The 24,306-nt window shown below is 40.1% G+C and overlaps 1 protein-coding gene across 1 annotated transcript in view; it reads right to left on the bottom strand.

The window, feature by feature from the left end:
• The window catches only part of LOC110559926 (uncharacterized), a gene marked incomplete at its 5' end in the record, with an annotated part of 297,183 nt that overhangs the window by 102,809 nt on the left and 170,068 nt on the right, over nt 1–24,306 (bottom strand). Inside the window, 2 exons of the mRNA XM_021655579.2 lie at nt 343–595; nt 2,597–2,809. Coding sequence (XP_021511254.2) covers nt 343–595; nt 2,597–2,809 — 466 coding nt within the window. The remainder of the gene's footprint in view (nt 1–342; nt 596–2,596; nt 2,810–24,306) is intronic.

Below are 24,306 nucleotides of genomic sequence, written 5' to 3' on the forward strand. Positions count from 1 at the left end.
CTTTTAGTTAAAAAAAAAAAAAGCTAGAGAAAGTTTTTATTTTTATGTTAAGAATACAGGATTTCAAGAACAATTTTGAAAATGGGACAGCTAATTTGCATATTATCTTCTAGGCAATTCACTACTTATTTTTAAGGTATTTATTTGCAATAGCTAAAATTACATTTGAATCAATTATATGAGACAGCTATGATTTTTTTCTTATGCAGAAAGGCTTAATAATTTCAATTCAGGATGAATACCGAACGACATCATTATTGAAACATCCCATGTCAACTGAGTCATGCACTAAGCTGAGCTGCATGCCAGGGATTCATATCTTGGTTATTTTATTTGACTTACCCCCAGGAAAGTATCCACTATAAACACCGCCAATGGGTCTAGAACTGTCCATAGTCCCATCGTGATGATTAGCTTTGACAAGGCATCCGGGCAGGAGGAAAACAGTTGCTGACAGCCCCATCTGATCAGAAGCAAGGGGAATGTGATTGTGTTCAGTGCTAAAGGCCCCAATACAATCACGGCCATCTCTTCTCCAACATGAAGGGAAGAAACAGGGTAGCAGAGCTCAACAGTGTAGGAATAAAACTCAAATCTGTGAGGGGAAAACACAGGCACCCAGCAAGAATCAAACAAAAGCCAAGTATGCAGAGCAATCAACAGACCCATGTGCTCTCCTTTCTTTATTAAAAAACCAAAACAAAAAAACAAAAAAGTCTTGACCCAAAATGGCACCTGAATTGAATGTTAGTCTTCAACCTTCCCTGATCACTAGGACAGTTTGCAATCGTGGAAAGGCAAGTTACCTCATTCATTGGCCCTCAGTAGAGCCGTCCATAAAATCAGGATGTCGTATACAGAACATATTAGTGGCCAATTTTAGATGTAAAATACAGTAGTAAACTTTCTAATGAGTCAATGCCTTATAAAACAGAGAGACAGACATAAAGCTAATTAATTATCCTTCAGAATTTGGATGAAACTCATTGATTTTGCTTACAGCTTTTCTGGAGTGACTTCCAACTTCCAACATCAAAAGCTCAGTCATCACTAAGAAGTGAAATTTCATAGCAAGGGGCTGAAATTTCATAGCAAGGGGCCTAACAGCATAAGCCACAGCCCTGTGGGTTGAATCCAGCTCAAGCCAGTAACTGAGGCTGCCTCCAGTGTGCCTTTGACGTCCTCAATCCCCTACCACGTGAGAACTGTGTTTATGTGACGATTTCTGTCCAATTCGACTTGGGTAAAACTGTCAGACAGAGTTCACCCTTCTTGTGAATCATGAAAAATCTATTGGGGGGAGGTCTTCATTTTATCCATTCTTTGACTACTTCTTCAAAGAAGGTTTGATGCTTTGTTCTTGTGTTGTCACGGATATGAAACAGAATGAAGCCGATTTCTTAGTATAGGACCTGACGCAGTGAGAACTCGTTCATTATTGGTGCTGTTCCTGCTGTAGCTTATAGCTGAGATGTGGCTTGGAGCCCCTGTGTGTGTCAAGACTATGGCTTTATACAGTAAACCCCCAAAGTGCTACAATCTTCCGAGTCCCTTGTTTAAGAAATTGACTAAAATAAGCTGTCACAATAAATTTTTTTGCTGTACTTTTCTAATGAAGAGTAAAAGTGTGGCTAATAAACAGTAATTAGCTCAAGCTAGAACATTTGTATTTTCTGCTGTGAGAACTATATAAGGAAATATATATATATATATATATATATATATATATATGCAACATATAGACAGAGATAAAGATAGATGATAAATGATAGGTAGGTAAATAGATAGATAGATAGGCAGAGAAAAGTGCCCACATGAAAATTACTTCATGACAATGTAGTTATTTGACACATATAAATTTTCACATCTACAACATATCTAAATCTTAGTTACTTCATTTCATAAAAGAATCAAAAACTGTAGGCATACATACAATACACATTTCACAAAACCTTGAAATTCTTCATAATCATCTTAATGTAAAATACACACTTGTATGTTTCTACTGTGCCATCTAGATTTGAGAAAATGAATATTACTTGTTTTGTTATCTATGTCTATCTAGAGTGTCTATGGAATCATCTTTACAGAGAGACAACCTTTAAAATATCATTTTCTACCCACAGGATAATGGCCTAGGAAGCTGTCTGGGCTTGAATTTGGTAATTGTTTGAATTCAATCATTTTGTAGAAGAGGCAATCTTTGCTTTTCTGAGTATGGTAATAAATCAGACTCACATTACTTCTAAAATAGCTTCAGCCTATGTCACTCTTATAAAATCAAAATAGAACAAAAACATCATTGCCAAATTCCTTCTTGGGTCTTGCTCAGATATCAAGACATATTTGAATGTGCTGAATTTTAAATAAATATTGATGCACAAGGTAAGTATTGGTATCTCAGAGCCAACCACAGCCTGAGACTGTAACTATAATAAAAAGCCCCTGCTCTCAGGTAAAGACTTTATTTTGTCTCTTCAAATCAGGCCTCCATTTTAGGTCTTCCAGTAAGTGAACAGGGAAAGGTATCTTGTACTTTGCTTTGCCCTAGCAAGATGAAAATACATCCCCTTGGCTTGCAGGGGAAAGCACTTACTTTGTAACTGGAGTTGAAAGGGCCCAGAGGAAAAGCCACTGTCCCAGGTAATGCAGGTAGAGCCTCAGGAACCACAGAGAAGCCGTCAGCAGAAGGATGTACCAGAAGCCCTGGCTTTGCCATCGAGCTAATTCAAGTTCTGAAAACAAGGACACCAATGCAAAGTGGAGGTGCTTGGATAACTCTCCAGCTACACAGCGGTCTGAAGGGCAGCTGCAAGCAAAGAATCATGGGTAAATTCAGCATCTACAGTATGCCCGAAAAAGAAGAGAATTCAATGAAATTATTTCTAGATGTTCAGAAGTCCAACACATTTATGTTCCTTTTTGTTGTAATGGATGATGGAAGCCAACATGGGAAAATGTGAATTAGGGTAAGGTACGTGAAAATCATGTGACCTGAATCCATCCTCCACTCAAGGCCTCTTAAAAACAGCAAGAACAACATAGAAAATCTCAGGCATTTGGTATTAGAATTCGTGAGCACCAACTGTAACAACAACAAACAAACAAACAAGTCTAGTAAATTACTATAGAAAACACTACGGTGTACATTATGCCACAATTAAAAACTGTAACTACCATCTGGTCCACCAATCACAACTATAAATCCATACCCAGAGGAATGAAGGAAGAGCAGAGAAGTAAGAGCCTCATCCCTGCTCAAGACAGCAGTGTCTTCAGCAGCCAGTTCATGAAAGTAACACACATGCCCCCTGAGGAATGAATGGAGGGAACAGATTTGATAATAAAGTATTGTCCAACATTAAGTAAATAAGGGAGCTCTGACACATGCTGTAATGTGAATGAGCCACGAGAACAGCTCAAGTGAAATAATCCAGTCACAAAAGGACAGAAACCGCAGGATTCTGCTACATGACCTTGTTGGTGCAGAAAGACAATCCTTTTTTGCTGTCACAGTTCAGACTTTGCAAGTTGAAGCATTCCTGAAATCAGATAGATGCCCAGCAACATAAACACACACGTGACTGAGCTACATGCTTGTATCATGAAATACAGAAAAAAATCATTATACACAGTAAATTTAACTTTTCTGGAACAGGTTGAAAATCTAAAGTACATTCCTTGTTATCTTGCCTGCTCACAATATCACATATACTCAAGAGCAGTTTGGCTTATTGGGACCAGTGAGATGGTCTGGCAGGTAACGGAGTTTGGTAGCAAGCCTGACAACCTGAACTTTGTCCCTGAGACACACAAGGGAGAACAAAAGAATCAGCTTCCAAGGAGCAAATTGATACCCTATGGCAAATCGCTCAACTTGGCTGTCGATGAAAGTATGCTGGACTTTGAGTCACTAGCATACAACATGAGAATTTTCCCTGTGCTGCAAATCTGTCTAAACAATTGTCTAGCTATATTTTAGGTAATTGGACTGGAGAATTCGATACTACGATGGAGCAGCTGAGAGTGGCCATTGTCATGGTAAATTCTACCAGAGTGGACGCAGGACTAGCCACAGGATTATCATCATGGATTGCTGCAGCCATGAATCATCTGAAGGAATGGGCGGGCATGGGAGCGTTAGCAGGCCTTCTGGTGTTGGTCTCCTTGGTTTGCCTGTGGTATATATGCAAGATTAGATTCTCACAACAGCGTAATGCAGCCATGACCATTCAGGCCTTTACAGCCATTGAAGCAGGACAGTCTCCCCAAGCATGGTTGGCTACCATAAAAAGCCAAAATGTTACGCTCAGGATGCGAGGCTAAGCACTGCACTCAGGGTCAGCCACTTTGGACCCAGAGAAGAGCATGTCTGATTGCATGCGGGTTGATGCCTCAGGTCCCGCCTCTGAGAAAAAGGTATCTGACGGGTCTGATGCTCTTTGGGTGGATGACACCTAAATGAACATCAGTACAAAGTCCCAATTTATTTCTAATATCAGAGATCAGACCTCTACTCTTACCTGATGCGTCCAAAACAAAAAGGGGAAACTGTAGAGAGCTGCGTAATGCCGCGCCTGAAAGATGGAGCTGGTTTCAGCCTTCCACCTTCCCGATGGTGAGTGCTCTCTGTCACAAACAACTCCACATTTGGCTAAGGCTGAGGATCTGGCTTGCTTCCATGTATGTGGACCTATCTGCATTGCCCAGGTGGCATGCTGAGGTTGGCTACCCAGAGGCTATTTAAAGTGGGCTGGCTTTACCCAGGGTCAGATGATTGTTCAAGGTTCCTGAATAAACTGCATTGAAAAAAAAAAAAAAAAAGAATCAGCTTCCAAAAGTGGTCATTTGACCACCACCATACATACATGTACTCTCTCTCTCTCTCTCTCTCTCACACACACACACACACACACACACACATGAATCAAAAGTAATAAAAATTGTATTTATCCATTGTTAAAAATGAATTATTTCACACTTGAAACCAAATGGAGGTATGTATATACCACTGAAATACACAAATAAGAATTCAGAATAAAGAATTTACTATTTAACAAAACAGTGTAGACTCCATGGGCACATCAAAATATTTTACTTTTAATTTATGGTTGTGAGCCTAGCTTTTAATGACTGAGACATCTTTTCAGCCCAAGCGGTCCTACAGAGAGTGATGCACCAACCAAAGACCAAAAGCAAAAAAAACATAGACCCTCTGCTCAGATGTAGTCCATTGGCAGTTCAGTCTCCATGTGGATTCCCTAGTAAGGGGAGCAGGGGCTGCCTCTGACTTAGACTCTTTTTTTTTCAATGAAGTTTATTCAGGAACCTTGAACAATCATCTGACCCTGGGGAAAGCCAGCCCACAGCTTAAATAGCCTCTGGGTAGCCAACCTCAGCATGCCACCTGGGCAATGCAGATAGGTCCACATACATGGAAGCAAGCCAGATCCTCAGCCTTAGCCAAATGTGGAGTTGTTTGTGACAGAGAGCACTCACCATCGGGAAGGTGGAAAGCGGAAACCAGCTCCATCTTTAAGGCGCGGCATTACGCAGCTCTCTACATTTCTCCCTTTTTGTTTTAGACGCATCAGGCAGGAGTAGAGGTCTGATCTCTGATATTAGAAATAAATTGGGACTTTGTACCGATGTTCATTTAGGTGTCATCCACCCACCTGCTCTTTGATCACTTCCCTCTGGTGGGTGGCCTTGGCAGAACCCAGAGGAAGAAGATGCAGCCAGTCCTAATGAGAGTTGATGAGAGTTGATAGACTGAGGTCAGATGGTAAGGGAAGAGGGTTTCCTACTGTGAGGACCGGGGGGGGGGGGGCTGGGGGGAGGGGGGAGAGGGAAGGAGGGTGGAACTGGGAGGAGATGAGGGAGGGGGTTAAAATTGAAATGTAAAATCAATAAATTATAAAAAGATTTTTTTTAAATATTACAAAATAATAAAATTAAAAAAGAACTTAAGACTACATCTGTGCAGGGGTCTTAGGTTATCTCCATGCATAGTCCTTGGTTGGAATAGTAGTCTCAAGAAAAACCCCTGTGCTCAGACTTTTTTGGTTCTGTTGCTCTCCTTATGGAGTTCCTGTCCTCTCCAGATCTGTAGCCCATGGCAGTTCAGTATCCAAGTGGGTTCCATTGTAATAGGAATAGGAACTGTCTCTGACTTGAACTGATTGGCCTGCTCTTTAATTACCTCCCCCTGAGGGGGAAGCAGCATTACCAGGCCACAGAAGAAGACAAGGCAGCCTGACAACAGAATAGCAACAGATAGGGGTGAGGCTGTACTCTCTTGGTGTTTACAGACTTACAAGGCAGCGAAGCTGACACTGACCATTCCATGAGTGTTTTGCATGGAGAAGCGGACTGTCACCCACTTTGTACTGACCATGCCTTTCAATCACACAAATGAAGAACAGTGAAATGCATGGACACACACACACAAACACACACACACACACACACACACACACACACACACACTTGGTTACAGACAGAGCTACTGTTGGGGTTGAAGTCTTTTATGAGAGACCCCCAGAATACCTTACTGTTTTTCCATCATGGGAAATGAAACCCAGACCCTTGCTAGACCACTCAAGCAAAAATATTCTATACATGATCTCTTCCGTTAATTACTCCATCACTATTTCGCCTCTTCAAAGGAAGAAGAAACCAGATGCAGGTTTCACATTATGCCGTTTTCAGAAAACTGGAAAATCTCAAATGGTGGAAAACAGAAAAGATGGAAAGAAGCCTGTTTGATGAGTGATATTTTCCATTGTTCTTTTCACATCCATTGACGTTAAATGACTATGCAGTTTGAGTTCTTATGCACAGAAACTACCCGAAAGCCCCACTATCAGTTCCATGATTTAAGTCCTTCCACTCCCATTTAGAAACAAATCTTTGCTTATCAGACATTTGATTTAGAAAAACAATTCAACCCAGGTTACAGTAACTACATTCACATGTCACTCAAAATAATCATTTGTTCTGAATTGATGCAAACCAATATTAGTCTTCATTCATTTAATATTGGTAAACCCTGCATGTGGCTTCAAAAAATTGAGGAAAAGTTAATCATCAGATGCTTATAATTTCATATGCCTAGAATTTTGATATTAATTAAAATTTAATATTAACAATATTAATGTTGGGTGATTTAAATAAAATAATAATTAAATTTTATTAGAGAAGCTGGTGAGGCATAGTCTTATAACTGATGTCCCTATTTACAGCATATAGCAGCTCTTGCCATATAATCATTTAGAGTTTGTACCTGAGTTTCAGTGCCCAGTTATACAGAATTACATCTACAATTGCCTCTCTATAGATCATGTTCAAAATGCACTTCATTCAACAGATTCCTGCCTCCATATTTCACAATTGCCTTGCCAGAGCCTCTTTGTTGAGCTTGTGAATGTGCAAAGCACATGACAAGATGCCCTGTGCCGGTAGAATATTACCATTCACAATTCTACCATTCTTCCCTTAGTTTCTGGTCTTTCAAGGTTCTGTACAAAGTGTCTGATCATCCAAAGGATAATAAATGGCATCTTCCACTGGGGTGTGTAATACATAGAGTGGGAATTGATTTGTTGGTTATGAAGGAAGCCATGGAGCACACAGATCACTGGAAAATCACATTGAGGCCATCAGCGCCTCCTCAGTTCATGCTGACAGTACTTCCATTGCTCAGGGGTGAGTGCCAGAGGGAGAAGGGACTAAGGAGGCCATCCAGTCTTCAGCTATTAAATGAAACCTATTTCTCTGAACTTCAGCCACATTTCATATGACACCCATATATTCCCCTTGCATGCCCAATGTTTATAGAGACCTGAAATCAAGCAAGATTTCTACAATCCATCAGTGTAATAATAACACAATAAAAAAGGCCAAGATTGCTTTGGAGAGAAAAAGTATGAAATGCATTCCTAAATGCTGCTTTGTAGTGTACATAAATTCTACAGAATTAATGTGCTATAAAGACTCATCAGCTGGCCTTGATAACCTTTATTTTAAAATCAGTACCAATAGATGGCACTAAAATGTCCACAGTCCTTTCTGGCAAAACTAAATATAATCCACATGTGACATTTAAAAAATATTAACGATTGCAAATCAATACTCATTTTGTTGGGTCATCTTTAAGTTTTCACTATTGTCTACTCATCGTGAGGATTTTTTTTATTTGTGTGTATATGTAGATGTCTCTGTGTGTTTGTGTGTGAGTGTCGGGGGATGTGGGGTCACAGGACAATCCCGGGTATCAGTTCTCACCTTCCGCCTCATCTGGGACTGGGTCTCTTGTTTTACACCACTGTGTACACCAGTCTATCTGGCCTGTGAGCTCCCAGGTTCCCCCTTCTCCATCTTCCATCTCATCCCAGCCACTCGGAGATAACAAACGCATGCTACTGAACCTGGCTTTATATGGATTCTGGGGATCCAAACTTGGTCTTTCATACTTAGGAAGCAATTTCTTTATCAACTGAGCTATTTCTCCAGTTCCACTGTCATGTCTTTTTTTTTTTTTTCTTTTAACCAAACATGCTCAATGTTTCTGAGGCATATTATTCAGTATTCCAAGGACCCATTAAAATGAAGAAATCAAAAAATGTTAAGTTAAAATAAATAAAATGAAGACATAAAGGAACATGCAGAGGTCATATCCAAGTCTCTCCAGTGACCACAGAAACAGAACTAAAGCCCAAGTCGGTTACATGATTTGCTCAAGGTAACATGGCTGGTTAACCAGGAATGTTCTCTGTGTGCTCCTGTCTTTCTACCAGGACTTTTCCCCATCATCTATTGAATGAGTCTCTCAAGAGACACCAGGAGACTCACAGCACCTTGCCATAAAATCAGAAAGAAATGTTCTTCCTTTACAGAATTACAGTCATTCCTAGATCATGACTGAATGTGTATGGAATGGCTATAATAGTATTTTAGTAATATTAATACCACTTAAAATATCAATTGCCTCAACCCCTGAAATCTGTGATTATGTAAAAAATTATATGGCAGTCATGACTTAAGCAGCAGAAGAAATTTTGGCTACAGGTTAAAATAAGACTATCCTAAATTATCTGGGATGAGCCCAAGATAATTACAAGTATCTTCAAAGATTGGAAAATGACAACTAAGGAGACAAAAAGAGAGAGAACCAGAGGGACAGCCAGAAAGAGGAAAACATGTAAAATCTTAGTCTGAATTTGTAGCCTGTGAAGACGAAAATATAAAGATAGATTGTAGAATGGAAAAGGAGCAAGGAAACATTGTCCCTTGGCACCTCTAGAAAAAATCAGCCCTGTTCAAACCTTAATTTCCACCAGAAGCATATTTCAGACCTCTGACCTCCAGAAGTACAATATCAGAACTCCTTGTTGCTCTAAGTTGTAAATGTGTATAATTTTTCTCAGTAGTAATGGAATATGACGGTAGTTTCAAGATGCTCACAGGTGAGAGGCCTTGCCATGGATTCATAGAACTTTTGGTCTACTGACAGATACAGACAAATGCAAAGCACTAATGCTGGGACTAAGACTCACTGATTAAATGCTTTGATAACTTGTAAAGTGCTATGAGGAAACAAGTCAAATTTTTATGTCAAACTGTATCAGAGAGAATGTCTTCTCTGAGTTCTCCAAAAGGAAGAGAAATTCTGAAAGTAGGACTACAAACACGGAACATCTCATCCCACCCACAGTTCTGAGGAGATCAAAGTCTAACTTTTTACCTTATTACTTTTAATGGATTATTATTGCATGTGTGTGTGTGTGTGTGTGTGTGCACGCCACAGTATGTGTATGGGGCTCATATGACAACTTTTTGAAACTGGTTCTCTCCTTCCAACTTTACATGAGTTCTCGGAATTTGACTCAGGTTGCCAGGCTTACATGCAAAGTGCCTTTACCCACTAAGCCATCTTGATGGCCTGTCAACTTATTTTTGAAAACAAGAACCTTTCACTGAACCTGGAGCATATCCTTTTGTCTAGGATGGATGGCCCAGAGAGCCTGTGAAATCCAACTGTCTTTGCACTCCTAGATCTGGACTTACAGAGACCCTTCACCTGTGCTTTTGTGGATGTTTGAGACTCAGATCCTCATGGTAGCATTGCCAACACTTTACCCACTGAGTCATCCTCCTAGTCCGAAGAAAATACTCTTCTAACATTGCCTTTGATGAGGGATGAGAGATAATGCCACTTGGGGATATGAAGATAAGTACTTAGTATACAGTTAGGAATCATGTCTATTTAGGAAAATGGCAGTAGTATGTTCTCCTTTAGGGTCTATGACTCATGACTAAGTTTAGACGCTAAGTTTACAGCACCACACATGAATTTCTGTGGAGCAGGCCTGAAGTCCAATTAGACAGCTGTTGGTTACCCCAAGACAAAAGTATACCACTGCACCGTTGAGGATATCTTCACACATCTGTCTCTGGTGTTTGTTATTGATAGGCTGTTCAGATGGACGGTACTGCCAACTGCTCTTCTCTATTAGCAGCTTTTTTAGCACCTTCCATCACTATGCGTGCTAGATCACTAAGGCTAGGGAAAGCCTTAAGATCAATTCCAGTTTGATTCCTCCAAGGTCTGTGTCCAAAGTGTGTGGTGTCATCAGGAATAGTGTCTTACCATCACGTTCAGAGAGAGAGCAAAAGGCAACAGCATTAGTCCATCTTTCTCCAGGAGTTTCTTGTACTCTTCTGACCAACAATTTAGCTTAAGGTTTCCTATGCCTGATATTGGGGTTTCTGTTAGATGGTCCGTGATTCTTGGGAGAACATTATTATTTAGTGTGATGTAACTCCATTATTACATACACATATGTATAGGATATGTTATATATGTATTTTTATTTATATGTATATTTATAATGAATATATATTCATTATATATATATGATCATAAATTAATGTTTCTCTATGGCTTTTCCTAACATCCTTAATGTTATTTATCTCTCCTCCCACCCTCTCTCAATATTACTCTTTTTCCCCTCTTTTCAGTCAAAGCCTTCTGATATTTTTCCCCTTTCCACTTTCAGAGCCTCTGCGTCTACTAGTCTCATCTCCAGAATTTCTTCTTCTTTTCCCTCCAACCATGGTCCCCTTTTACTTTCCTGACATCACTCTTTACCAAAGAAACTTCCAAAGACCATCTCACAGATTCACAATCCGTCAAAGTTCACATAACTGGGGGGGTGTCCCATCCCAATTGGTACATCTACAAGACAACCACTATACTTAAGGCTGAGGGTACATCACAGAAGAAGGCGCAGAGGGCATAGGAAAAAAACACCAGCTGCAACGAACATGACAATGAATCTACACCCATGAAATCTCAATGATATGGCTGCATAAACAAGACCTGCACAGTGACCAGCTTACATGCCAACATGGATGGTAAATTTCACAAGACCCCACCCTTAAAGGAGAGCTATATGTAGTGAATGGCAACTGAAAGAGAGAATTTGTTTTTCCCCAAGGACAAGGCCCCAGTTCCAAGTGTAGAGGCATAAATACCTGTACATACAAGTCATTTGTAATGGATTCAATAGGTTATAATTCATACATACATACATATAGACATATAGACATATAGACATACAGACATACTTACTTCTGTATGTGTATATATAAGGATCAATAATTACACTGTGATGAGTAATAATGTTCTCCCCAAGAGTCACAGACTACCTAATAGGAATCCGAGAACCAGGTATGGGAAACATCCAGTCGATTCTGATCAGAAGAGTTCAAGAAAATTCCCAAGCAAGATAGACTAACATTGTTGGCCTCAGCTGCCTTCCAGAACTTGAAGGCAAGGCCCTATGACTGAGAACACCACACATTTTGACAAAGGGCTTGGAGGAATCAAACGGAAAGTGGCCTGGGAGCCTCCTTGCTTAAGACTAGTTTTCATAGTGTCGGAAGGTGCTGTACATGCTACCAAGACAGAGGAGTAGTTGGAATAAATAAGAAAGAGGTCATGAGTTGATTGGTAAAATAAGAAGAAGAATAGGTAATAGATTTGAGGGGGAGTTGAAGAGGTGACTCAGAAGGAGTTGGAAGGGAAAAAGAGAGGTGGAAATCATGGAGATACAGTATTCACGTATGAAATCCTCAAACAGACAACAACAACAATAAAACCTTATTAAAAGTCACATATGTCCTGAGCATGTGCAAACATTTTCCTTGTCACTAGTCCCTGAGCAGCACAGCTGCTAACCACTAGCACAGATTTGTGTAGTACTAGGCGGCCTGAGTGAGCTGAAGATGATATGAGCATACCAAAGGTTGTGAGGATTGGGTAGATTTTACACACTCAGCCAGATGTGCTCTTTTAGGGACCGGAGCACTTAAGGGCTTTAGTATCTGTGGGAGGTTTGGAACCAAGCCCCCTTGAATGTCCAAAAGCTTTACTCTTTCCAAGATCTGAAGCTTTAAAGCCTCACACGAAAGTGCCAACAATACTGTATACTGGGCTACCCCTCCCCCAAATCACCTGAGCACAGTTTTTTGGTTGTGAGCCCAGCTTAAAACAGCTGAGCCATCTCTCCAGCTCCTGAGCACAGTTTTTAAATCCAATGGTTCTGGGTGTTTTCAGTCCATTTTAAGCTTCATCAGTTGGCCTATCCTTTAATATACCCTTTTCAATATTCCAGTAGCCCAGCCCCTCTCCTCATCTTTGCCTAGTGCCTAAGACCTTTGAAAACTACCCTGAGAATTTTCTAAAGGTCGGTTAAGGAAAAATCCAGTGAACCCGCAGCAGCGCACCATTAAGCATTTTTAACTTGTTGCCATTCTCTGGGTAAGTTCTCGGTGATCACATGCTCAAGAGACAGAGGAAAGCTCTGTGAAAATCAGAATATTCGTCCTTTGAAAAGAGGAGGTATTCTTCAAAAAATTAATTACTATAAAATTACAATGTGCTGAACATTGCATTAATATTAATATATTAAATGCCTATGGCTTCAGCTTTATTTTTAAACTACTATAATGTTTGTTTCTTTTTTTGTTTATCTTCCTTATTTCAAGCATATGTAAGAAATACATATTTTTATATAAAGGTGTCTCTCTATACATACACATTTACCTAAATATACTGGGATAAAATCCTTATGTATTCTTTCAACTTTCAGAGAGCTGATGGAAGGAACAATTTCCTGTTTATTGCAATGTGACCATTTTTAAACTGGAACGTTCTCCTTAAAATTGTGCCTCCTTGGCCAATTTGGATATTATGCATTTAATATAACACACTGCACTTTTAACAGGTTTAATTCAATTTACAACAAATGCTTCTAATTAAGTTAAAAGATCTTTGAAAATTGCTAAATCTTAGGGGTAATATTACCACCACTGACATTGAAATAATTGATCTTTCCCACTGAGGCACAAAAGTATGAATGTTCTAATGAGAAAACAGGAATTGAAGTCTATCGAAAGGGTCCAAGGAGACTTCCAAACTCTTTAGGCTGTTATTTCCAATGACAAGCTCTGAATGGGAGTGGGAAGCATTGGAGAGGGACAGGGACAGAGGTATGAAAAGAAAATCGAGATCCAACTTCGAAACAAAATCAGCATTAAAGCCAAGGTGACCAAGACCTGTTTTGCCTTGTCCAAGAAATCTATCTTTTGTTCAACATACCGTTGTTTCTGATTTAGAATGTTAATTTTCGCATCTACAAATAACATTTCCTTGAGTGCTTTGTGATAGTTAATACAGTTACAAGATCAGGAGTCGTCTATTTCTCTGTGAAGGCTTTTCCTAGAGGGAGGATCTGTGGGTCCAGGGCTTCATGACAACTAAGATGTCTGGGAACTGTGGACAGCGGTTACTCCTGACAGAGCTGTGACACCTGAGCAGGAAGCAGAGAGCTGCGAGCTTTGCAGTTACTACTGTAACTCGCCTCCTGACGCTGGTAAGTCACTTAGCTTTGCTGCCATCTGTGAGTACAAGGCAGAGCATTTACCTTCCTGTTCTTTCCTTGGCCTAATTAGTTACAGTGTTTACAAAGTACTTCATAAGAGAAACTGGCTAAATACTTCATGCATAATGGAAGTTTTATTAATAATTTGAGCAATAATATAAAAGCCGTTAGCTCTGAAAACAATTACGTTGATGAGCAGCATGATAATGCATTAGCCAAGCAGAAAAGGAAAAACGAAACAGAACAAAGCTCCCATACTCGGCCTCAGAACACAGTAGGGTCTTCCAAGGATGTGCAAGATTACTAAACTAAGAATGGAGGTGCACACCTGTAATCCCAGCACTCAGGGAGGCAGAGGTGCATCTCTGTGAGTTGGAGGCCAGCCTGATCTACAAAGCCAGTCCAAGACAGCCAAGGCTACACACAGAAACCATGTCTTGAAAAAACAAAACAAAGCAAAAACAAACAAACAAACAAACAAACAAACAAAAAAGAATGGGGGAGACAGTATCCCTGCCAAGGGCCCAGGTGAGTCTTGGATCTTCTCATTGCATGTTTTGAGCTGTTTTGTGAGTTATCTAGTCTGTGAACCCCAGATGCTTCCTTCCCAAAATAGGCAATTACATGGCTCATCTCTTGAAGACATGAGGATCAAGGAAGAGAATGAGTTAGTTATAGAAAGGGAGGTGCCATTTTGAAAGAGAGAACACTCCTGATACAAACATAGGGGAACACAGACTAAATGAGGAATACAATTCGAAGCCCCAAAGTCAGATTTGCGTTCTCTATCTAGGCATCACGGGTCTGGCAGAAATGCTCAGACATCCACATTGAGGAGGAAAGAGCATAATGTTATACTCTTTTCTTTTGTACCTTTCCTGGAAACAAACATTGGGTTATTTTTATATGTACTAGATGAACAAGTATTGTGCCCTTAAAAATTCAGAAATGTAAGGGTGGCCCAAGTCACAGGAAACACCAGGTTTATTAAAAACAGGAGAGGGGACAGGGACAAGTAGACCCACATGGTACATGAGTTTAAATAAAAATCGGCAAACTATTTTCATGTGTGAGTGTGTGCGCATAGGCATGGATATGGAGGTCAGAGGGCAACCTCTGGGAACCAGATCTCTCTTCCCACCACACGGAACCTAGAGAGCAAACTTCGATCCTCAGGCTTGAACACGAATGTCTACTGATCTTTGTACACCAGGCCTCAAGCATGCAGAACATATTATAACAGTCAAATTTGGAGGACACAGTTCAATTACCTCATGAAATGTAGGCACATGCCAAATACACTGGCTATCATGCGTTCCACAGAGATGTCTAACACAGATGCAGCTCATGTTGGACTCAGTGTCGAGAGAAAGGCTGGGATGTGGCCTCCTCAGTCTATTGATGTCAGTATCAAGGGCTGACTAAGAGATGTGCTTAGGAAGGCAAGATCAAATCAATAAACCCAGATGATGTGAAATAAAAATGTGTCAGGAATGAGCTTAACTTCCATGTAGAGAGAATACATGCATGCATATATATATGTATATATTATGTAAACACAGCACCAGTAGGAAATGTCTACCATAATTTTAAAAGTATAAATTTTCAAACCAGATAGCACAGATAGCATTGTTTCCAGTTTCAGCTCCATCACAGACTAATTCTGTACATCTGAGTTGCATGTTCAACATTGGGAAAATAAATGTCTAAGACAGTACTTATTTCAGTGGACAATGGAAAACTTAAAACCCAGATGTATGCAAGCTATTAATAGTGATTATCTCATACTAAATTCTCAACTGGTATTAGCCAATAGAATTATTTTATCAGCTTTTTGTGAATAATAACAGTAGTATTTTTTCTCATTAAATAATAGTACAAATAGCTCAAATTGCATTTTCGTCTCTGTTTATAGAGAAGTGTTCTTCTATAGAAATAATGCCGAAATCTTTCTAATATGTCAGAATATGTCAGGAGAAGTTTTAGCAACTGTTAGTTTGTATTTCCTTTTTAAATTCCGGAGTAAAGAACCTAAACTGGAGGAAAATATACCTTCATAATTCAGCACAACAAACAGAATATAAAATATTAATTCCTTTTCCTTCCAATATAATCCTGAGTTGTTTTATTTAGTTACCTATTATAAAAAAGTAATTTGTGTTGATGGCTCTGAGGAAATCTAGAAATTAAAGAGCTAATTAAATTTGTTCTGAGTAATTTCTGGGTCTGTGTCAATAAATACATAAAGAGGTACACATTCAAAAATCCCTGTTCTGCAGCACGTGGCAGGCCACTGACTTCTCAGAACTTATCTTCAAAGTATGAAAGTTTTACAAAGGACTTTCTTGAATATTTTTATGAAATGTTTATAGGGTCAGGGATAGAGCCCACTAGCCGAATACGGTACATGTATGCTCTGGCTCCAATCTCTAGCACTGCAAAAAGAATTTTTTAAAAAAATCACAACTATGAAAGTATTGTAAGGGTTGCCCTGAAGTCTGATGGGACCCTAGAGTGGCTCTATCTTTGAGTCTGATGCTCTGAGCCTGGGAATTTAGAGAGAGATTGTTTCCCTTCTAGAAACAAAGGCCTCAGGACTTATGCAGATTTCGTGCATTACAAATCTAGTTGCTGGATGAGGAAACGGACTGGGGACTGGGGACGGGCATTCCTCCTCTTATGGATGCTTTTTGAGAACACGCTCCCCATCATTCCAGGGCCATGTTTTCAGGCTAGCACCTCACTGCCTGGCTCAGAGGTTCCATCAGTGTCTTGGGTTAGAAGCTCTTTGATGTCATAACTCAGGACTGATAGATTTACCATCCACAGCTGTATCTCCTTCTGACGGACACAAGGAGCCCTTTCTACCTCCTGGGGCCATGTTGCCCAGCTTGGGAGTCAATGGATCCTGAGCTGTCAATTTTCAGGTAATGATCCTGACCATGGCTGTGTTGGTATGAAATGCAAAGTTTTACCTGAAATATGGGTTGAGCCTAGTCAAGCTGCTCCTCGCAGGGAGGGCGTCCAATGCAGTGAGACGGGGCTCTGGCTGGTCTTGAGGTATGATGTTTAATCTGGGATGGCAGTTCTCTCAGTGGGTAGTGGGTGAGACATTTGGCAGCAATGGATCACGTAGCTGTTTATGAATAGCAGCCCATACAGTCAAACTTCAGCATAAGCCCCACTACTGCCTTTGGAGCTATTTGGTGGAGCCGCAGAGCTATTGTTAATGACGGGAGTGGCTTCTGTTGGTTCGGTTTTTCAGTGCCTCTCTCTGGGTGATTACCTCATACCATCTTTTTTTCCAGACAACATATCAGTTCCCTTGTTTCCATGATCTTTCATTATGATTTCATTTACCCACAGCCTATCATGGCATAAACAAACAAACAAATAGGGGCCTATGATCATCCAGCCTTTGGCTCACAGTTCTGCCTGCCTTCCTGGGGAGATCTGCTAGACCAAACCACAGGATCATCCAGGTTAGACCTCATCCCAATATCTTTTCTGGGGTTCCAACTTGGACAAAGCCAGCTGAGGAGGGCTGCGAGCTATTCCAGCCTCTGGTCCTCGGCTCTACCCACCTTCCTGAGGAAGCTTACCAGGCCCAAGGAACATTATGCTTCTGGCCCATGGCACTATTCAACTTCCTGAGAAGGCCTGGCAGGGCCCCAGGCATACCTAGTTTTAGTCTATGGCAAACAGCCTTAGCCACCTTACCAAGAAGGGCTGCCAGTCCCCAGTAATGCCCAGCCTCTGGCCCATGACTCTTCCTGCCTTCCCTAGGAGTCCTGTGGGCACCAAAACACCCACCCAACACCAGGGACAACCAGATGGCTAAAGGCCAGCTTAAGAACACCAGCAACAAAAGCTGGGGCAATATGGTAGCAATAGAACCCAGCTATCTAACTGTAACAAGCCCAGGATGTTCTAACACAGCTGAAACACAAGAAAATGGCCTCAAGTCTATTCTTATAGAGATGATAGAGGCCTTGAAAAAACGAAACAAATAAATCCCTTAAAGAAAGACAGGAAAATACAATCAAACAGGTGAAGGAAATAAAATGGCTCAAGACCTGAAAATGGAAATAGAAACAATAAAGAAAACACAAACTGAGGGAATCCTGAAGATGGAAAACTTAGGGAAGAGAACAGTAACTACAGGGGTAAACATCACCAACTAACTAACTAAATGGAAAATTCCAAAAATAAACCACTCATAAGTTTTAAATTGTGTATCACAGTGAGTAAAATTAAAAAAAAAAAAAAAACTGTCACACTGCTGCTCTTAGGGGGTGAAAATCATGCCTGCCGCCAGTGTGTTCACACTGTCAAAGCCACTTCCTGTTAGTCATTCAAGAATTGTCTCAGTTACCAGGCCCTCACACTGTCACAGTGCTGGTGCTGAGGTGACCCTTGCTTTACCAAATAATGGCCTAAAAGTATAAGAATAGTGATGTTGATGCTTTTATAGCGGGATACTGTTATTCCTCTTCTATTTTATCATTACTGGGATGTCTGGAGTTTTCAAGGATTAACTAGGTGTCTCGGGACATTTCTCTGGTGGATAAGGAAGCTGCTTTCTAAACCTGTTTACAACTTAGTTCCCCCAAAATAAACCCACTTTCTAGTCTCCCTAATTCTTTATACTGCATCTTTTCCTATTCAGGTCCCTAATTGGGACAGTTAGGCTGTTAGTATGTACCACGAATCCCTATAAAATGCTTACTGGTCACCTATTTTCATTTGAAATGCAATGCCTAGTTGTACCTACGGGAAGGCTAGCCATTGGAGAGCTTCCTGCTGGACACCAAACAGCTGGACTTCCACACTCTCTTCTTCCATCAGCTGATCAGAAAGGCCCTCCTCCCATGTGCTAATGTAAGTATAATCCCAGAGAGAGATGTAGGACAGACAACCCATGCTAAATTGCAGATATTATTATTTATCTGTTCATGCAATTTCCTTAAAAAAAATGAAGAACTTCTCAAACAATTTGGTTCCTTAGTATTTTATCATGGGTACATGTAGATATCTAGATTATACATGCATATCTACATATGTACATCTGCATTTTCAGCTCATCAGATTATATACACTAAGCACAGATGGTTTGGGTATTGTTTTGTTTTTGTAAAACTTTGTCTGAGTTAAGATGATGTCAGAAAACTAAATACTATGAAAGTTTTGACATATTAATAAGATAATGAGGTAGTTATGGGCTGCTGAGTACATGTGGGAGGCTTCTCAGACAAGAAAGCATCTGGATGAGCTATACCAGCTATGTTTCCATGTGAGATGAAGGGAGCAGAGAAAGGGTCAGACATGATCTTCAGCTGAGTATCCACAGATGTGCTCATCATGTTCCAATGAAGAGTAGCAAGCCCATGGTCATCCAGGCAGCCCTGGGTAAACTCACTGGATCAAAAACGAATGCAAAAAGGAAGAAGAGGAGGACCTCCCTTATCAGTGCACTTGGGGAGGGGCATGCGTGAAGAAGGGACCGGGAGGGGAGGAGGGAGGGGCTTATGGGGGGATACAAAGTGAATAAAGTGTAATTAATAAAATAAAATAAAAGATAAAAAAATAGAAGAAAAAGTCAAGATTGTAGGAAAGGGATTTGTGGAGGTGAGTAATAAGTTACGTTCTGGTAACATTAATGAGAGTACACTACACACATACACACACACACACACACATACACACACACACACAATTGTCTAAAGAACAAAAAGAAATAGAATGTGCAAACACATCTTTCAGCAGGGCATGGCAGAGTTGCCTGTAATCTCAGCATTTGGAATGCAGAGGTGAAAGAATAATTGAAACACTGGTTGATTTAATTGTGGGGGTTGGTGCTATGCTGTTTGTAGAAAACAAGATGATTATTAAGCAGGCAGTGCACAGATCATGAACAGTAAGTGCTACTTAGGTGGTGGGGAAATTTCTCAGCCAAATCACTGTCTCAACAAAGCTAAGATAGGTTCGTATGTGCGCTCACGTTGCTTGTATGCACATGTATATGTATAGACATGTATATGCATGTCTATATGTGCTCATATAGACACACATGGCCACACATGGCAGGGGGCCATCATGGACAAAGCTCATGCAAATACACATAGAATCACAGTTAATATCTGTTGTCATGAAGAATGTCCATCTCCTGTTCTGTTCCTTAAAACATCACTGACCAAATTCAGCACAAAGAAAATAACACAGAAGAATAAAATACATAGGCCTCACAGTGGGTAACTTAGGAGCACAGTGTATTAAGTGGAAATAAGAGTATGGACTATGTAAAAGTGGACTCCTTACAAATGAGCTTTGAAGGAAAACATATGGTGCTAAATTAGAAAATGAAAAATTTTTTTATTTCAGATTTCCAAAATGATAGGGCACTACAATAATCCTCATGCAAAGTAACCCACAATGAAAGATCCTTAGGGTTAAAATTCAAACTGGACATTTGAGTTCATGTCTTACAGAACCTTTTGCAACATCACCTTTTGCCATTAGTGGGAGATTCTAGAAGAACAGGACTTAAGATAGCTGTCATTTTTTAAGCATCTTAGCGTACATCTGAAATTAATACTTAAGTCTTATTTATAAAGTGATTTTTTTTTACCTTTTAAAGATTTACTTTTTTTTTTTGGTGGAAACAAGAAAATGTATTTTTGTTCAAAATACAATGCATATATGTAGTTAGAAGGATTGCTTGACAGTTTTACTTCATCTGAATATGAGGAATATAGATTTCAATGCCCTAGAGAAACAGTGATAAATTATTTTTTTCCCACTTCTTTTTTTTATTTTTTTATTTTTTTTTATTTTTTATTTTTTTTTATCAGTTACATTTTATTAACTCTGTATCCCAGCCATGTCCCGATCCCTCATTCCCTCCCAGTCCCTCCCTCCCTCCCTCATCTCCACCGTGCCCCTTTCCAAGTCCACTGATAGGGGGACCTCCTCCCCATTCATCTGATCCTGTTTTATCAGGTATCTTCAGGACTGGCTGCAAAGCCCTCCTCTGTGGCCTAACAGGACTGCTCCTCCCTTCGGGGGTGGGGAGACCAAAGAGCCAGTCATTGAGTTCCTGTTAGAAATAGTCCCTGTTCCCCTCACTTTGGGAAATCAATTGGTTACTGAGCTACCACAGGCTACATCTGAGTGGAGGTTCTAGGTTATATCCATACATGGTCCTTGGTTGAATGTCAGTCTCAAAAAAGACCCTGTGCCCAGATATATTTGGTCCTTGTGGAGCTCCTATCCTTTCCCCATCAGACTAACTCCCCTTCTTTCTTATGATTCCCTGTACTCTGCCAAAGGTTTGGTCATGAGTCTTTGCTTTGAAAACACTGCTAGTTAGAGTCTTTCAGATGCGCTCAGTAGACTCCTGTCTTACGTTCAATGCGATTTACTTTATTTTTGATTGTGTATGTAAGTGTGTTGTGTGTGTGTGTGTGTGTGTGTGTGTGTGCATGCACACACACACGCAGTTTTGTGCATGAGAGTACAGGTGCCTACAAAGGTAAGAAAAATCTTTTGTGTCTCTTGGAACTGAAGAGGTTCTGAGTCATCCAATATGTGTTTGGGGAACTTAACTCTGGCCTTCTTCAAGCATAGTATGTGCTGTTAATGGTTCCATCATCTCTCCAGACCCCATCCCACTGTTTCTAAAATAGTTTAAAATAAAGATGAGTGGAGTGCCCTATGCCTCTAATCCCAGCACTTGAGAAGTGGAGGTAAGAAGATCAGAAGTCCAAAGTCATTCTCATCTACATAGGGGGTTCAAGACCAGGCTGGGCTGCATGAGATTCTATTTCAAAAAGGGAGGTGCTGAAGAGATGGTTACTTGGGTCAAATGTTGCCAGGCAGATCTAATGACCTAAGCCCGGATCCCAAGAATCCAGTAGTGTGCACCTATGTAATTCCAGAGTTACTACAGGGAGACAGGAGTTAGAGAAAGGGGAATCTCCAGAAACTCATGGAGTAGTTGGCCTGGTATTTGCAGTCATAAACAAGAGACCCTGTCTCAAAGAAGGTAGAAGGTAAGGAGATGAACAAAGCTGCCCTCTGACCTCTACGTGTCCACTATAGCCTGTGCACACCCACAATTGTGCATACCCACAAATACACAGATGTGAAATAAATAACTAAATAATTTAGTTTAATAATTATAACAACAATAAAGCAATTATTAAAACAGTTCATATTCTAGAATCATAACAACTCCTATTTTAGGCATTAGCAAGCCTATAAAACATAAAACATTTTTTCCCGCAAAACTGTCACAGTGTTTTCATTTAATTTTTCAGAGAGAATCAGAGAATGAGAAAGGGCAGATTGCCAAGTCTGAGACTAGGGATGTCCTTGAAGACAGCCTAAACCAAAATAAACACAAAAACAAACATGTCTACAATTAAAAGACAGTAACACTGCATTATAATTACTCCTCTTAGGAAGTGAAGATGTTTTCAGTTAACTGAATGGGTGACAATTACTTGGATTATTGTCATACTTAAAATGTCAGTGTTAAATGATTGCTTTAAGCACATAATAATAAATTCTGCATTCTTAAGTGGCAAACACAAGGAAGCCAAATATAGACAGTGTTTTTTTTTTTTCCTGGAAGCAAAATTAAACGTTAACAAAAACCTGCAACACACATTTTGAAACACAGGAACAAAAGGGGGTGGCTGCAGATAAGCAAACATGAATCTGGTGTCTCCCACTTTGATTAGAACAAGGAGTAGGTCAAACTGAGAAAGAAAAATCTGTTCAGGGCTAGGCCCACCCTTTCAGAAGTAAATACATAAGGAAAGATGACTACAGAGAATTCTCTAGAACCTTAAAGACCTCTTACTGAAAATCTGGGTTAATTATAGCGTTTATGAAAATAGCATTGGTTAATTTCACACCTGCGATTAAATCCGACATGATTTCCTGGGATATGTTATGATCACACTGGAGTTCTGCAAACTGTATTTTCCCCTTCATCAGGGTAAATTGTACAGGATTAACAGACAACAAGTATTGTTTGCCTGTACTGCCACTGCCGGTAATGTTTTTCCTTGTAGATTCTTTCTTTAGAATTCCCACGTCCCCGAGCAGGAGCCTCCCCTCCTGTAACTTAGCTTTTGCAGCTATTCCACCCTAGAAGCCATTGCATTTGGAACTTAGCACCTCCGTGGAGGATGTTATGTCTAACTTCCAAATGGCAAGAAGGGACCATTATTCCATTTTCAAGTTAGAAGTCAATTGGATGTATGGAGTATTCTTTTATTCATCATGTAAAATCAACCAACCTCTTAGTAGGTACCGAAAACAGTGGAGCAAAGGTGAACAGCCAGCAATCCAATGTCTATGGATTTGATCCATTGTGAATGGAAAATATCTGTCATGAAACCTTTCTGATTACACTGAGCATGTGCAAGCTCGTCAGCCATTATTCTCAGACAAGATAGCTCTGTAACTGTTCCCATAGAACTTAAGTCCTATCATATACTGTAAGCTACCTCGAGGTGATGAAATTGATCTTAGAGGAGGGCCCTGGGACACAAACAAGTGCTATTTTATAACTGGACTCAAGCCTTTAATAAACCAGGATTTTTGACATCTACAAGGCTTCTGGAGAATCTTCTCAAAAGAAATGGTTCTCTCTGCTGTGTGATAGTGTCTCCTAGAAATGACAGGGAAGGTACATCCAATATACCCCAACAGTATGGTTGACTAACCAAGACATCAACAATGACAACACCCATTGATTCACTAACTCAGAAGGGTAACATTTCTTGAGGTACCAACCCTAATCAAAGAATTACAGGGAGCTAAAGAGTAAGAGAGGGAGATTGGTCTTTCTCAAGGACGATCCTCCTAATTGGGAATCCAAGACAAGTGGCGAACCCCGAAATGATATATACACAAGCAGCACAAAATAGACGCAGCAGGTTTATTTAAATGTTAATGCATTTATGTATTTGACACAATAGTAATAAAGAAAAGCGTCTACCAAATTGAGAGGCAGTGAGCTGCTGATATGAGAGGGACTGGATGGGGAAAAAAGGGAAGGGCGGAAGTGATACAATTCAATTTTAATCAAAAGTTTAAAAATAGTCAAAGAAGCTATTTCTCAATGGTAGGATTTTGAGAATCCATTTCTGAACGGATTATCAATGGCAAAAGAGTAACCATTGACTATTATAACAGTGGAAAAGAAACCCAAAATAAAGAAGCAGTTTTAGCCACTTCCAACCTGGACAAGACCCAGGACAGCTGAGTGTTGCCCAGCAAATGTGTAGATGACAACGTTATTTTTGACATAAAAGTCAGCTAACCCAGGTAAACTAACAAGACA

Source organism: Meriones unguiculatus, chromosome 19 (genome assembly GCF_030254825.1).
Source record: "Meriones unguiculatus strain TT.TT164.6M chromosome 19, Bangor_MerUng_6.1, whole genome shotgun sequence".
In the NCBI taxonomy this organism is placed as follows: Eukaryota; Metazoa; Chordata; class Mammalia; order Rodentia; family Muridae; genus Meriones; species Meriones unguiculatus.